This window comes from Heliangelus exortis, chromosome 7, assembly GCF_036169615.1.
Source record: "Heliangelus exortis chromosome 7, bHelExo1.hap1, whole genome shotgun sequence".
NCBI classification, from domain to species: domain Eukaryota; kingdom Metazoa; phylum Chordata; class Aves; order Apodiformes; family Trochilidae; genus Heliangelus; species Heliangelus exortis.
This window is the reverse complement of record NC_092428.1, coordinates 930,026-944,173: the sequence shown is the minus strand read 5'-3', so window position 1 is coordinate 944,173 and position 14,148 is coordinate 930,026. Positions and strand designations below refer to the sequence as shown.

The following is a 14,148-nucleotide window of genomic DNA, read 5'->3' as shown; positions in this document are numbered from 1 at the left end:
AGCTTTCAAGGCTCTGAACTCTCTGCTCACACATGGAGGTTTAAAATTAATCCTCAAATCAAGACCAATTTTTTTTTTTCCTCAAGTTCAAACCACTGAGGTCTTTTTTTTTTTTTAATATTTTTCAGCTGAAATTAAGTTTCCCTTTTCTTGTCCTCCATAGAAAAAAATTAAACCCCAGCCGCCCTTTTTTGTTTCTAGAGCAAGAGAGGTGAGGGCTCTGCCATCCCTGCCCCTAAATCCTGCCCCAGGAGCACTTCCCTGGTGAGCTCAGGATCAGCCCCCGGTTTCTCTGCATCCCCAGAGGAGCAGCAGCTGCAGAATTTGCTTTAAAATCAGGTTTTGTTTCACTCCTAACCCAGTGTTTGAGGGGACCCAGGTCACCTTGGCCTCTGACACAAACAGAATCATCCCCCAGCACCATCACTCCCACACCCCCAGCACCATCACTCCCACAGCCTCCCAGCAGCCCCAGAGCAGAATAATCTCAGCAAGAGGAGGAATCCCACAGCCCCAGGGGTTTGCCAGCCACATTTTATTGCAGGCCATGGATCTCCTGCCTCCCAGAGCTCTTCCTTCCCCACAGCACAGCAGCCACAAGCACCATGCCCAGAGCTGTCCCCAGGCCTGCAAACACCAGAGCCCGGGGGGCTGCAGCTGCTCCTGGGGGGGAGAGAGAACCCACTTAAAACTCCTCCAGAGGAGCTCAGGAGGGCTCAGGGGTTCAGGAGGGGGCTGGCATGCTTACCAAGGCCATCCTTGCCTGGCTCCCATCTCAGCTCCTCCGGGAGGAAAATCACAGGACCTCTGCTGGAGACACGGGAGGCAGCGTCCCCAGGAGGATGCTCCGCGTCCCCAGGAGGATGCTCCGCGTCCCTTTTACCCCCTGCAGAGCAACAAGAAGGGTTGGAGACGAGAAGCTCAGCAGCCCTGAAGGTCCCAGCAGGCTTTGTCCTGCTCAGTTTCTCAGCACATCAGAACCCCTGAACACCAAACCCCCTGTGAGAGCTGACACTGAACTCCAAGCCTAAAAAAAAAGCTCTGGAAATCCCTGAGGAAGCTGTCCCTGACTCCCACCTCCCAGCTGGAAGGTCAGACCCCCAGTGCCCTTTCTGGGGGGCAAACAGGAGGGTTTGGAGACTCACTGGTTCTGGGAGGGCAGGTGCTGGTGCAGGGCTGCTGGAGGGACTGGTGGCACAGGGAGGCAGTGCAGTGCAGGTACACCTGGGAGGAATGGGACACAGCCTGCACACACCTGATCCCCGGGGTGATGCTGTCCCCCAGCTTCTGACCCACCCCAGCCCTCCCACCTCGGGGCTGGGGAAGGGCAGAGCAAGGGGGAAAAGCCTCAGTGCTGGGCAGGGTGACACAGCAAATATCTCCAGGGTCTAAAAAAGCTGACGTGAGGACCAGGAGTCCTGCCCAGGTACAAAGAGCTATTTCCATGGAATTTTGCCTGAGAAATTCAAGATTCCTTGCCAAACTGAAAGCACACACCCTGAGCTCATTCAGCACAGCAGCCAGCCCTGTCCCTGCTGTCACAGCCCTCCAGTGATGCAATTACCCACATGCACAAAGGCTTTCTGCTACCAGAAGGGTTTCCAGGGGGGCTTCTCCCAGCCTTTGGGCCTCCCCTGCCCCAAAAAGGGGCTAAGGGTCCCCTGGTTCTGAAGTGGCTCTCAGAGCTCTCCCATGCTGCTTGTCCTCACACCCAGGAGGCAGGACAGGATCTTACCAGCCCGGAGAGCATCTCCTGGGAAGTGGAGTCCACAAAGGTGAAGGTGTAGAGGGTGAAACGTTGGTGGTGAGAGGGAAACAGCAGCCCCGAGGCATGGCCCGGGGCCACCAGCTCTGTTTGGTAGTTGTCCCCAGCATAAGGGCACCTGGGGAGAAGCAGCCAGCAGTGAGGGAGGTGCAAGGCACCCCCTGAGCAATGCTGCCTCCCAGTCACTCACCCGTCCACCAGCACTGGCCACCGGTGCTGCTGAGCATTGCTGTTGGGGGTGGCCCAGCAGTGCTCCAGCACCAGAACCAGGTCTGGGTCTGTTCTCTGAAGGAGCCTGACTTCTGCATAAAGAGGGTCCCTCAGGGTCTTCACGAGAGGATAGTCCTTGTCAGCATAGTAGGAAGTGTAGGCTCCATCTGGGATGGGAGAAACCCAGGAGCCATGGGGAAGAAACCAAGAGGCAGCCTGAGTGCATCCTTCAGGATCATCTCCTGGGGTTCCCAGCAGGGCAGGGAAGGAGCAGCCCTGGGAAGAGGCTGGGGAAGGTCCTGCAGACCTCTGTCTCTCTCTCCTACCTGAGGCCACACGCAGCTCCAAAGCCAGGGGACCTGTCTGGGACACAGCTGGGAGGGGTGGCAAGGTGAGGACCTGGACACCCAAGGGAATGGTGCTCCCAGAGATGGGATAACTGCAGCGGACACGGAGCCTGTGGGGCAGACACCACATCAGGGGGGTGAGAAAGGGCTCTCTGACACCTCCAAGATGCCAATGCAGTATCTGCTTCCTTTACTCACCCCTCAAACCTTCCCTCCCACACTCCCCCTCTAACAAGTCCTTGAAACGCCCTTCAGAGGCCATAGCTGAGGCTGCAGAGTGAGCAGCACCAGCTTCATTCCCACCAACCAGAGACATCCCAGTCCTTATCCAGCTCAGAGAGGAATTCCTCCCGTGACAGGGAACCCCCTGGCACCCAGCAGCATCAGCCCCAGGACATCACCTGAACGTGCTGTCCCTGGTGACAGAGCCACGGTCCCCAGTCTTCACATCCCGGGATGCCACCAACTCATTCTCATATATGACCTGGTCTCCATTCACCTGGAGTGACAGAGCAGGCACTGTCACTGCAGCTGGGTCAACACCAGGCTGGGGGAAGGTTCTGGAAGGCTTGTGAGGTGCCTGCCCATCACCTGGGGTGGTACCAGCAGCTCTTACCTGCAAGGTGGTGCCACAGGCAGAGACTGGGAAGTGGTAGACAGCAAAGGCACTGGTGGTCATGGCAGGGACACAGCCAGCTTGGTGGCCACTGGCCAGCTGCAGGGAGCCCAGGAGGATGGGTGGCAGGGTGACATCCCGAGAGACAGCGATGGAAAACTGTCCCTCTGGTGTGCAGTGAGCTGTCACTGGGGGAGACAGGACAGGCACCCAGCCTGGAGCTCGGGGGGGACAGAGAGGGAATCTCCTCTTCCAGCTCAGACATCCCAAGGACAGGGAGGGAATCTCCTCTTCCAGCTCAGACATCCCAGCCAAGCTCCCAGGTCCTCCTGCCCAGGGGTCCCCCAGCAAAAGCCAAGCACAGCACACCCGGTGCCACCAGCCCCAAGAGCCACACTGCTGCTGGCCACCAACCCAGCTCTGTCCTGACACTTCAGTGGGGCAGAACCTTCCTGACAGCCCAAACCACATCCCTCAGGCACCCACCAAACCCAGCCTGCAGCTCCTGGGGAGGGGACATCTGGGGACACTGACCTGTGCTGCCATAGTAGCAGGGGGTCAGCCTGTCCTGAGGGTCAGAGCAGCAGCCTCGGGCTTCACAGTCCCCCTGGGTGACAGGCAGGGGGACACATGGCAGCCGGTCCTGCCTTGGGACTGCAGAGCAGACACTGCTGCTTGGAGCATCCAGGGCTGGGAGAAAGAGCAGGAGGTGAGGGGTGAAGCACAAGAACAGGGGGACAAAGAGGATGCTGGTGGGAAGGCACCCTGGGGAGTCATAAAAACACAGAGAACGCTGGTGGAAAGGCACCCTGGGGAATCTGCACACAGAGCCAGGGGAGCTGGGCTCAGGTGAGGGTCAGACACAGCCCCTGGAGCTGCTTTGGAAGCTCCTGAGATGGGTCCTGCCTCTCCCTGGGCAGGAGGCTGGGCTGCATGGGATGGGTGAAGATCCAGGGTTCTGAGACCACCTCATCCAGGCTGGCTCAGCCCCTGAACTGGCAGGGACCCAGAGGGTGCCAGCAGAGACAAAGGACATTCCCCCACTGACCCCACCGCAAAGCAGACCCCAAACTCCAGCAGGTCAGTGGCTTCCACATCCCAACCCTTCTCCAAGGGGACCTCTGGACAGGAATGAGCCCCCTGGCCCATCCCTGAGCCACCTGAAGGGCAGGGCCCTTCCCACCCCCAGGCAGACGACCCCCAGGTTTCCCCAGGAGCTGCCAGGGGCTCACCGGGAAGGTCCACAGGACACCTGAGGAGCTTTTCTTCCCGAAGAACCTTTTGTCCAGCAGCATCTCTTCCTTCCAGCCCAAGCAGGAGGAGGTAATTGCCATCCTGGGGGAGCACAGGAAAACTCAGGGCAGCCAGAGGAGCATCAGCCACCCCCCAGCAGAACCTCTAGGGTCACTCACCCACTCGAAGACAAAGCAGCCAGTGTAGGACACAGAGACTTCCCTGGAGCCAGCTGGAGTCCCAAATACCCAGAGCCCACAGCCAGAGTCGTTCTGCAGAGCATGTGCCTTCCCCTCAGCATCTAAGGGAAAAGGAGACACGGGGAGGATGGGGTCCCCTAGAGCCCTAACCCCACACCTTGGTGGTGATGGGCAAACCCAGCAGCCAAGAGCATCAGGCACAGCCCTGCCCCAAAACCCTGGGCTGCTGGGTCCTGTACCCAGGTCCCTGGTTACACAAGGTGCACCGGAGCTCTTAGACAACACTCCCCACCAAAACCCACCCTTTTCTCCTCATTCCAATCGTGCCTCTTCCCTGTGCAAAAAAAAATAAAATCCAGCACCTGAAAGCCTCTCGACACCACCCTCTGCTACTCACCCCAAGCAGTCAACACAAAGGAAGTGTTCCCTTCCCAACCTGGAGGTAAGGTGAGCTGCAGCCTTTCTTGGCCACAAACCAGCAAAGTGAGGTCAGGAAAAACACTGCCCGGAGCCCCTACAACCCAAACAAAGAGAGCAAGGAGTGCCCAGGAGAGCACAGCTCCAAGTGCAGCTCCAGACTGCTCTGCAACCCCCATCCTGCTCTCCTACCAAGGACCATGAACCCCCTGCTCTTAGCCCACCCCATTTAAATTGTGGAGCCAGCTGGGCTCAGAAAGCCCAGAAGTGGAGAGGGGGAGCCAGGCCAGCAGGTTAGCACCTTCCATTGCCCTCACCTGCCTCTCAGCCCAGCAGGGGCTGGGGGGAAGGGGCTGAGCTGATGTCAGAGATGGGGCTGTACCCATCCCCATCAGCAGCTGGAGGGGAGTCTCCAGAGCCTTCAAACTGGGGCTCTCAGGAGGCTTTGCACACCTGCAAGGAGGTGATGATTCCCCTGCAAGGAGGTGCCCAACTATCACCTTCTCCCTAGGCACCCGTCAGACTGCAGCACCCACCCAAGCTCTGCTGAGCACCTTTCCATGCTGATGTTTCTGTGTCCATGAAACCTTTGGTTTTGTAGTTTGCTTATTTCTCTGGGACCAGATCCCCCCAGAGAGGTGGGGCTGAGAGGAGTGGGATTTCTTAGCTTCACCTTTTACAATGCCCTTCCCTTGGCAGTCACCCCCACCTCTGCTCCCAGCTCCCAGACACCTGCAGGGCCCCTCCAGACAGCATCACCTCTGGGCATGGGTTATGGATGGCTCCAAGAGGGACATTTCTCCTGTTCCCCACCTTCCTCCACAGCCTGTCTCTCCCTTACAGCTGCAGAGGATGCAGAGGATGCAGAGGATGCCTCCATCGGGACCTGGGTGCAGGATCTTTCCTTCCACCCTGCATCTTTCATGGTCCATCCAGGAGAGCTCTTCCCCCAAGCACCTCTGCAGCTGCTCTGCAAATGGAGCTCCTTGGCCATCCTGCACCTTCCTGGGCACTGGGCAGCCGTGGTGAGAGGAAAGCTTTTCCCAGGGGAAAGGTTTGGACTTTGGCAAGGAGAGTTCAGGCTCCCTGGCTGCAGAAGCTGAGCTTGGTGCCAGGTCTCAGCCTGCCCAGGTCTCACCACCACCCAGTGCCTGCCCAACACTTGCCTGTGTTACCTGCTGAAAGCTGGGTAAACAACCACAAGCAAACAAAGTACTTTGGAACTATAGACAGAGAGATTTCATTACACTTAAACCCACCAATACTTTGTTTATTCTGAGACAAATGTCAGAAAAAGATCTCCAGGTGCTTGAAGAATAACTCTCTGTGAGTAGGTCCAAGCAATGCTCATGCTGAGAAAGGTTCCTCCACGCCCTTGGCAGCCACGATGTAGAGATGGTTGGGAGGGAAACAGGCCTGAAATGCATGGAAATGAAATGCCTGGAAGCTTGTTTGGAAGCAGTGGCAATAGGTGGTGGGAAGCATCCTGGTGGAAAGCCACAGCACATGTCCTGGGGATGAGGGGTGCACAGGAGTGGTGTTTCCCAGGGCCACCTCCTGGCCCAGCATCCAAAAGGAAGGTCACAGAACCACAGAGTGTCAGGCTGGGTCATCTGGGCCAACAACTGTAGTTTATGTGAGATGTAAATATATAGATGTATGGGTGTCAGATGAGAAGCTGGAGCCAGCAAACCTACACCATGAGGACATTTTCTTCAAGCTCAAGCTTTATTTTAGAAAAAAAAAAAAAAGTCAAAGCTACAACACTAGGAGCTTTTTCTCTGAATATCCCTAGTAACATGCCTCCAAGGCATTTAAACCCAAACTTCTCGGGGAAGGTGGAAAGGAGGGAAATGCAGCCTGGACTTTCACATGGATGGAGGGGCTAGACCAGCCCTGCTGCTCATAGGGTCTGCAAACAGAAGCAAATAGTCAGAAGACCCTTGGACATTCCTGTGTTGTGCAAAAACCCATGGTTTCCTGCCAGGCTGCTGGGAACATTTGGAATATAATGATTTTATCCTAATAGAGAAGAGAAATCTTGAAAATACTCCAAGTGCCAGAGTTTTGTGTGTTTTTTCTGCCCAGAGTATGTTGTAAACGGTGAGAACCAGTGAGCCCTTTCCTTCAGGAATGAGAGAACTTTCCAGGGAAGGGTCATGAAGGTTTGCAGGCTTGGTGACACACTGCAAACTCCTGTGAACTCCACATCCCAGAGCTACACGAACTCCCCTGACCTGCCCTGGCAAGGTTCTGAGTTCAGCCCAGCACCCGAGCCCAAACTCCTGGTTGGAAGTTCTGGTTTTGGAAGTTCTGGTTTTCCACCAAAGTGTTGAGCACGGCTCTTTGGGAAGTGAAATGAGATTTTTAAAGAACAGCAACCAAATTATGGCACCTCTGTGAGAGTGTGAGGGTGACTTTAGAACCTGTAGAGAAGCTACAGAGACTTTGGCAAGGGATGGAGACCTTCTCTCAGCAAAGAGGAAACCCCTGCTAACACATGGGGGTGGCACAGCAAACCCAGGACACCCTTTCCTTATGTTTTTGTCTCTCTTATTGAGTCCTTTCTTGTCTGCTGTGATGTCTGGGGAACTTTCTGCCCTTGCTAGGTGGGTATTTTATTCCTTCTTCTCTTGTGAGGCCAGACAGCCCTAAGGGGAGAGCTGGAGGGGGTTGCTGAGCGCTGGAACCCATCACTATGGGCTGTGGCACATCACACGTGCTGCAGACTCCACTGATGGTGTCTGGAAGGCTTGAGGAACACCCAGAATGGCTCCTACAATCCTCCCTGAAGAACAGACTGTCCCACGATGTCCCCACAACAGGGACTCCCCGGGAGCACCCCGGCGGGAGAGGGTGGCCCTGGCGTGACCCCTTTAGCAATGAACCCCAGGGCTCCACGAGTTCATTTGATAAGTTTCTTAATCTCTCCTGGCCACGGGGGTTATGTGAGATGAGGTGTGTCTTCAATGACCAAGCAATACTGAGATAAGCCCTCTTTTCATAACACAGGGCACGCTGACAAATGATTGACTGCTCACATTGCCCAACTCCAACACGTGATCCCAAAGCTGCTCCAGGGACAACAGAGCTCCCCAGGATATAAAGCAGGGATCCAGGAGGCAGAAGCAATCCCTCCCCAGCTGCACCAGCAAATGGAGCTCCTGGGAGCTGCTCTGCTCCTGCTCTGCATCACTTGCCTGCTCTCCTTTGCATCATGGAGAATGAGGTCTGGGAAGGGGAAGATGCCTCCAGGGCCGGCTCCCCTTCCCATCCTAGGTAACCTCCTGCAGGTGAAGCCAAAGGACTTGGCCAAAACCCTGGAGAAGGTAAAGCTGCTTTCTTCTGCTCTCAGACTTGGGTTTTGGGTTTTTTGGGTTTTTTTTTTTTCCTCTGAGTAAGAAATGCGTGGGACCTGTGGATGGGGAAAACATGTGCATGGGGAAAACCTGTGGCCATAGCTTGTTGGTTGGCAATCCCTGAGGAGCAGAAAAGCCACAGGGATCTCAGCTGCCCCTCCTCAGATTTTTCCTCAGATCCTTGTAGCTGGGAACCCTCCCCTCCCCTGCACATCCCGTGAGAGGATGAGTCCTGAGGATGCTGGGGCTGCAGGAGCAGCAAGGCTGCTTCGCAACCCCTCCTTCCCTCCCTCCTCTCAGCCCCCTGGCCGTGGTTTCTCTTGCATTTTTGACAGCTCAGTGAGAAGTACGGCCCCGTGTTCACAGTGCACATGGGCTCTGACCCCGTGGTGGTGTTGCACGGACACTCTGCTGTCAGGGAAGCCTTGATCGAGCGTGCCGATGAGTTTGCTCCCAGAGGACACATGCCAATAGGAGACAGGGCCAACAACGGGCTGGGTATGTGTGCTGAGCACTGCTCCTTCTCCAGGGAGAAGGGAAGGGCTGGGGGGGCACGGGGTGGAAGCTGGAATGTCACATCCTAAAGGGAAGGCGGCGGGGAGGGTCCCACCTGGAGAAGGGAAGGCAGAGCTGGATGGGGTAGGAGAGAAGTGGAGCTGGGCTGAGCTCAGGAATGGGCAGCAAAAGGGCAAGTGGGGTTGTTTAGTCTGCAGGAGGCTCAGGGGAGACCTCAGGAGCATCCAGGGTTCTCCCCAAGGGGGTGAGGGCAGATGGAGCTCCAGGCTCTGAGCTGGGTGGGCAGTGCCCTTCTCCAGAGGGATGTGCAGCATCCTTGGATTGGCAGCCCCAGGGAGGACACAGAAAACTGCTGATAGCCCCAGGCTGCAGGAATCCCTTCCCAATGGCTCCAGCCTGGAGCAGAGGAGGCTCAGGGGAGACCTCATCACTCTCTACAACTCCCTGAAAGGAGGTTGTGGCTCTGCTCCCAGGCAGATATCAGTGGGACAAGAGGGTTAAGAGTCTAAAGCTCTGCCAGGGGAGGGTTAGGTGGGAGATTGGGAAGAATTTCTTTCCAGAGAGGGTGATCAGACATTGGAATGGGCTGCCCAGGGAGGAGGTGGATTCTCCATCCCTGGAGGTTTTTAAGAAGAGACTGAATGTGGCACTGAGTGCCATGGGCTGGGAACCACGGGGGTTGGATCAAGGATCAAGGACCAAGGGTTGGGCTTGATGATCTCTGAGGTGCTTTCCAACCCAAATGACCCTGTGATTCTAAGTGGCAACAGCCACCAGCTGGAGGAGGAGAAGTCTGAGGAGATGTGAGAGCTGAGCTGCTCCCCAGGAGGGGGGATATGTGGTGGAGAAAGCCCAAGGCAGGCAGCTGGATTCCAGAGCTTGCCTCCAAGCCACCATCCTTGCTGACACTACCAGGGACAGGATTCACTGTCACTCTGAGCCTCTGTTCCTCTCACACCCAGCCCACCCTAGCCAGGCTTCTCCTTTTCCTTCTTGCTGTGCAGGGATCATTTTCAGCAACAACACGGAGTGGTTCCAGGCCAGGAAGTTTGCTGTCAGCACCCTGCGCAACTTTGGGATGGGGAAAAGGACCATGGAGGAGAGGATCCTGGAGGAGTCTGAGCACCTGCTGGATGAGATCAAAAAAACAAAGGGTACGCTCCAGTTTTTGTTATAGCTTCTTGTTACAACAACAACAACAACAACAAAGGACCGTGCTGAGGGAGCCCATGTGTTTAGCTTCAACTCAGCTGAAGTTCTGGTGTGCTTGCTCCATGCATCATCTACCCCTCATTAGAAAGCAGGAAATAATTCTGAAGTTCTCATGGGTTTGGTCCATAACCATCTACCCCCCATTAGAAAATTAGAAATTTCCTTATTAGGAAATAATTTCACGCCCCTGAGCTGCTGGTTTTGGGGGATCCTCCCGTGACACTCAAAGGCTGTGCTCTGCTATTCCCACTGACAGCTCTGGTTGCCCACCATCCCCAGAAGCAGCCAGAGTTTGGGGAGAGGTTTTCCTGATGGTTTGTAACCTCTTTTTGAAACCACAGGAGCAGCTTTTGACCCGACCTACATCCTGAGCTGTGCTGTCTCCAACATCATCTGCTCCATTGTCTTTGGGAAGCGATACGACTACAAAGACAAGAACTTCCTCTCCCTGATGGGCAGCATGAACATCATCTTTGAGAAGATGAACTCCATCTGGGGACAGGTACCTTTAGCAGCCAGCTCACAGTGGCAGTGTTGTCCCAAGGGCCTCCCTTCCAGCCACGTCCCATTCCAGCCTTCTGACTGGGACCCCACCAGTCCTGCTGCACAGGAGGGAGCTCATTCCAGAGCAAGCAGCACCCTCACCAGCTCCTCCCTGGTCCTGAGCACCCTTCTTCCCTCTCCATCTCCAAGGTTCCTACTACAACTTCCAAGCAAGCCCCTACCACTCAGCCTCGTAGTCCTTCTGCTTGTCCCATCTGGGAGGACTGGGGCTTTCCTAAGCTTTTTGCTAATATCAAGGGATGAGGCAATGGTTGTGCTATGGACTTTCCTCTTTCTTCCCTTCCAGCTCTACCAGATGTTCCCAAACATCATGTATTACCTGCCTGGCCCACACAACAAAATGTTTGATCAGTTTGATGCTCTAAAAGCCTTTGTGTACGAGGAGGCGAAGCTCCACCAAGCCTCCCTGGATCCCAGCTCCCCTCAGGATTTCGTGGACTGCTACCTCAGCAAGATGCAGGAGGTAAGGAGGCAGCACAGAGCATCCCCAACCACACCTGCACTGAGCCCCTTCCCTCTCCTAAACAGCACAGGCTTTGGGATCAGCCTTCCCCAGGCAGCTGGGCTGGGCAGAGAGGACACCAGCGATGCCCCAGATGTGTCCTGTGCTCATGGGTCAGCATCTGCACATCCCTGCAGCTGCCTGGACAGCAAAACCTCCATCTGCCCTCACCAAAACAGAGGGACATGGGCAGCCTGCTCTGCAGTGCTCTCACTGGGAGGCAGGGAGGGCACAGACACCTCCTGGTGCCCAGCTTGCTGTGGGGCTGAGCTGGCTGCACAAAGAGAGCATTGCAAGGGCCCCCAAAACCTTTAGCAGAGAAATGCAATGGCTCTGGGTCAACAAGAAGGCAAGGATGACATAAGAAAGGGACACTTGGCTCAGCCAGAGAAATTACCCAGCTTTTTTCCCTAGGAGCAAGACAATCCCAGTTCCAGCTTCCACATGAAGAACCTGATAACCAGTACCTTTGACTTGTTCATTGGTGGCACTGAGACAACCAGCACCACCATAAGATATGGCCTTCTGCTGCTTATCAAATACCCCAAGATCCAAGGTACCAACCTACGACCTCTGGCTCTCTCCCAAGTTTTCTCCTCTTATATCTTACCCAAAGGGGCAAAGTCCTTGCACCACCACTCCCCAGGGTGACCATCAGAGACTCCACTGGCACCATCCCCAGCTGTATCCCCCTCGCAGACCTGACTGTGTCCCCAGTTTTCCCTCCCCATTTAGCCAGCTCACTGGGATGACATTCCCTGCACTGGAGCTGTGTCCTCACCACCACCAAACCCAACACCGTCCATGCTCCTGGTCCCCTCTGATGTAGGGACAACCTCTTTGGGTAAGGTTTGGTTTTTACTTACCCACTGTATGGTTTGTGCCTCTGGTGACAGAGAAAGTCCAAGAAGAGATTGACCAGGTGGTGGGGAGGTCCAGGAGACCTTGTTTGGCTGACAGGACCCAGCTGCCCTACACGGATGCAGTGGTCCATGAGATCCAGAGGTTCATCAAGCTCATCCCCCTGAGTGTCCCTCATGCTGTGGACAAAGACACCTGCTTCAGGGACTTTGTCATCCCCAAGGTCAGTGGGAAAGCCCAGCAAGGAGCTGGCAGCAGGTTAGCCCTTGGGCTGCCAGCTACAAACCAGGAGCTGGGAATTCTTGGCCAAAGGCACTGGAGGGGCTGTGCTGGGCAGCTCAGGCTCCACGTGGCAGGCAGTAGGATCAAGTCCTTTCACTGGGCTCCCCTCCATGCTCTGCTCTTCCCCTCCTGTTCCCCTAGGGCACCACAATCTTTCCTGTCCTCAGCTCTGTCCTCTACGATGGAAAGGAGTTTCCAAACCCAGATGAGTTCTGCCCTGAACACTTCTTGAACAAGAATGGCACCTTTAGGAAGAGTGAGTTCTTCATCCCCTTCTCAGCAGGTAAGAGAGGCTTTTGTCTCCCTCCACCTCTCCCTCTCTGCCTCCTCCTCTGGGGACCACCCTGCCTTTCCCTACACCCCCCTTCTTCCCAGCACTGCTGCTTCCTTGGGGCTCATTACTCTCTGGATATCTCCTGCCTGTTGCTCCCTTCCTGGGAGGGCAGATGGAGGCTGCATCTTCCCTCTTGTCCAGGCCTGGTGGCTTCTCAAGGATGCAAAGAGGAGTTGCTGATGTAAGGATGTGAGTGGGACTGGCTGACTCTGAAACCCCCATCCCTCAGCTTCCTGCACAGCCACCAAAGCCATCCTTAAGCAGCCTCTCTTTCTGGGGTATCCTCACTTTTCCCCAGCACCTCTTAGGGACCTCTCAGGCCACATGCAGGCCACCAACAGCCCTGACCCCTTGAGTTCTCTGCATCACCTTGCTCTCATCTTGCCTCCTGCAATGCCCCCACCACCTCTCTAAGTCTTCTCCTGTTCCTGCCCTTCCTCCACACACCCCACCAAAGTGTTACAGCTCTCTCTCCAACAAACTCTCCTTTTTCAAGGACCCTTTGTGATGCTGACAGCCACCCCACTGCTGGACAAAGCTGCACCACACACCTGCTTGGTACAAACCTTCTGATTGCCTTTTGCTCTTTTCACCTCCAGGGAAGAGAATTTGCCCTGGAGAGGGCCTGGCACGCATGGAGATATTCTTGCTGATAGCTGCCATCTTGCAGAACTACACCTTGAAGGCTGTCATCCCCCCCCAGGAGCTCAGCATAAGCCCGACCCTGAGTGGCACAGGGAATATCCCTCCTGCCTTCCAGCTCTGTGCTCTGCCCCGCTGAGGAGCACAACCCCACTCCTCACCACGTCCCTGCCTGCCTTCTCCTCTCCATCTGCATTACTAAAACCAAAGGCACTGGGCCCCCCCTCCAAGGCCTGCAGGGAGGCAGCCCAAAGACAGCTACGTGCACAGAGGAGACACCTTCAAACCCTCCCAGAGAAGCTCCGGCCCGTGGCAGGGATGCCCTGGGTGGCACAGCACCCACAGACTCACTGAGCACAGTGACTGCACCCAAAAAGCACCTTTTCTCCCCAAACGTGGCTCCTGTGGCTGCCCAGGACCTGCTTCTCCTGCAGCACATGTCCCTCCAAGAAAGAGCAGATGGGTAGTGCTGCACTTTAATAACCCAGTCAATAAAGGAAAAGCTATTTATGAGATCCAAGCTGTTCTCCTCCTCACTGCAGAGCAGCTCTGTGGAAGGGCTGTACCTCCCCGGGCAAAGGTCCTGCCTGCTTCACCCTGCTGCAAGGAGCCCCATGCCAGAGGCAGCACATCACCCACAGAACCACAGAACCTTTTGGGTTGGAAAGGACCTCTGAGAACACCAAATCCAACCCTTGATCCACTCCCCCCGTAGTTCCCAGCCCATGGCACTGAGTGCCACATTCAGTCTCTTTTTAAAATCCTCCAGGGTTGGAGAATCCACTCCCTCCCTGGGCAGCCCATTCCAATGCCTGAGCACCCTCTCTGGAAAGAATTTCTTCCCAATATCCCACCTAAACCTCCCCTGGCAGAGCTTTAGACTCTTAACCCTCTTGTCCCACTGATATCTGCCTGGGAGCAGAGCCCGACCTCCCCCTGGCTCCAACCTCCTTTCAGGGAGTTGTAGAGAGTGATGAGGTCTCCCCTGAGCCTCCTCTGATCCAGGCTGGAGCCATTGGGAAGGCTCCTGGGCTGGGAAGGGATTCCTGCAGCCTGGGGCTATCAGCAGTTTTCTGTGTCCTCCCTGG

At 55.6% G+C, this 14,148-nt stretch overlaps 2 protein-coding genes across 2 annotated transcripts; one reads left to right on the top strand and one right to left on the bottom strand.

Annotated features, from left to right (window-relative positions):
* Nucleotides 1-472: 472 nt before the first annotated feature.
* On the bottom strand, nucleotides 473-5,024 carry ZP4 (zona pellucida glycoprotein 4). The gene is made up of 12 exons (XM_071748154.1): nucleotides 4,769-5,024; nucleotides 4,351-4,472; nucleotides 4,171-4,273; nucleotides 3,473-3,628; nucleotides 2,939-3,126; nucleotides 2,724-2,821; nucleotides 2,302-2,432; nucleotides 1,956-2,142; nucleotides 1,736-1,883; nucleotides 1,146-1,224; nucleotides 749-886; nucleotides 473-663 (listed from the first exon to the last, which is right to left on the bottom strand). The coding sequence occupies exons 1-12, from the start codon at nucleotides 4,965-4,967 to the stop codon at nucleotides 536-538; spliced, it is 1,677 nt and encodes a 558-aa protein (XP_071604255.1). The 5' UTR covers nucleotides 4,968-5,024; the 3' UTR covers nucleotides 473-535.
* Nucleotides 5,025-7,867: 2,843 nt separating this feature from the next.
* On the top strand, nucleotides 7,868-13,575 carry LOC139798005 (cytochrome P450 2C23-like). Its single transcript, XM_071748127.1, has 9 exons — nucleotides 7,868-8,117; nucleotides 8,483-8,645; nucleotides 9,668-9,817; nucleotides 10,217-10,377; nucleotides 10,726-10,902; nucleotides 11,356-11,497; nucleotides 11,838-12,025; nucleotides 12,226-12,367; nucleotides 13,018-13,575. Exons 1-9 carry the CDS (start codon nucleotides 7,944-7,946, stop codon nucleotides 13,197-13,199), a joined length of 1,479 nt encoding a protein of 492 aa, XP_071604228.1. The 5' UTR covers nucleotides 7,868-7,943; the 3' UTR covers nucleotides 13,200-13,575.
* The last annotated feature ends 573 nt before the right edge of the window (nucleotides 13,576-14,148 follow it).

Excerpts from the sequence above, each read along its gene's own strand:
- ZP4 (XM_071748154.1), bottom strand. The coding sequence starts at position 4,967 with ATGGGGGTTGCAGAGCAGTCTGGAGCTGCACTTGGAGCTGTGCTCTCC. Across the intron at positions 3,127-3,472 it reads CTGCTACTATGGCAGCACAG|TGACAGCTCACTGCACACCA; the intron begins GTCAGTGTCCCC and ends TGTCTCCCCCAG. Across the intron at positions 1,225-1,735 it reads AGGAGATGCTCTCCGGGCTG|GTGTACCTGCACTGCACTGC; the intron begins GTAAGATCCTGT and ends CATTCCTCCCAG.
- LOC139798005 (XM_071748127.1), top strand. The coding sequence starts at position 7,944 with ATGGAGCTCCTGGGAGCTGCTCTGCTCCTGCTCTGCATCACTTGCCTG. Across the intron at positions 12,026-12,225 it reads GGGACTTTGTCATCCCCAAG|GGCACCACAATCTTTCCTGT; the intron begins GTCAGTGGGAAA and ends CTGTTCCCCTAG. Across the intron at positions 12,368-13,017 it reads CTTCATCCCCTTCTCAGCAG|GGAAGAGAATTTGCCCTGGA; the intron begins GTAAGAGAGGCT and ends TTTCACCTCCAG.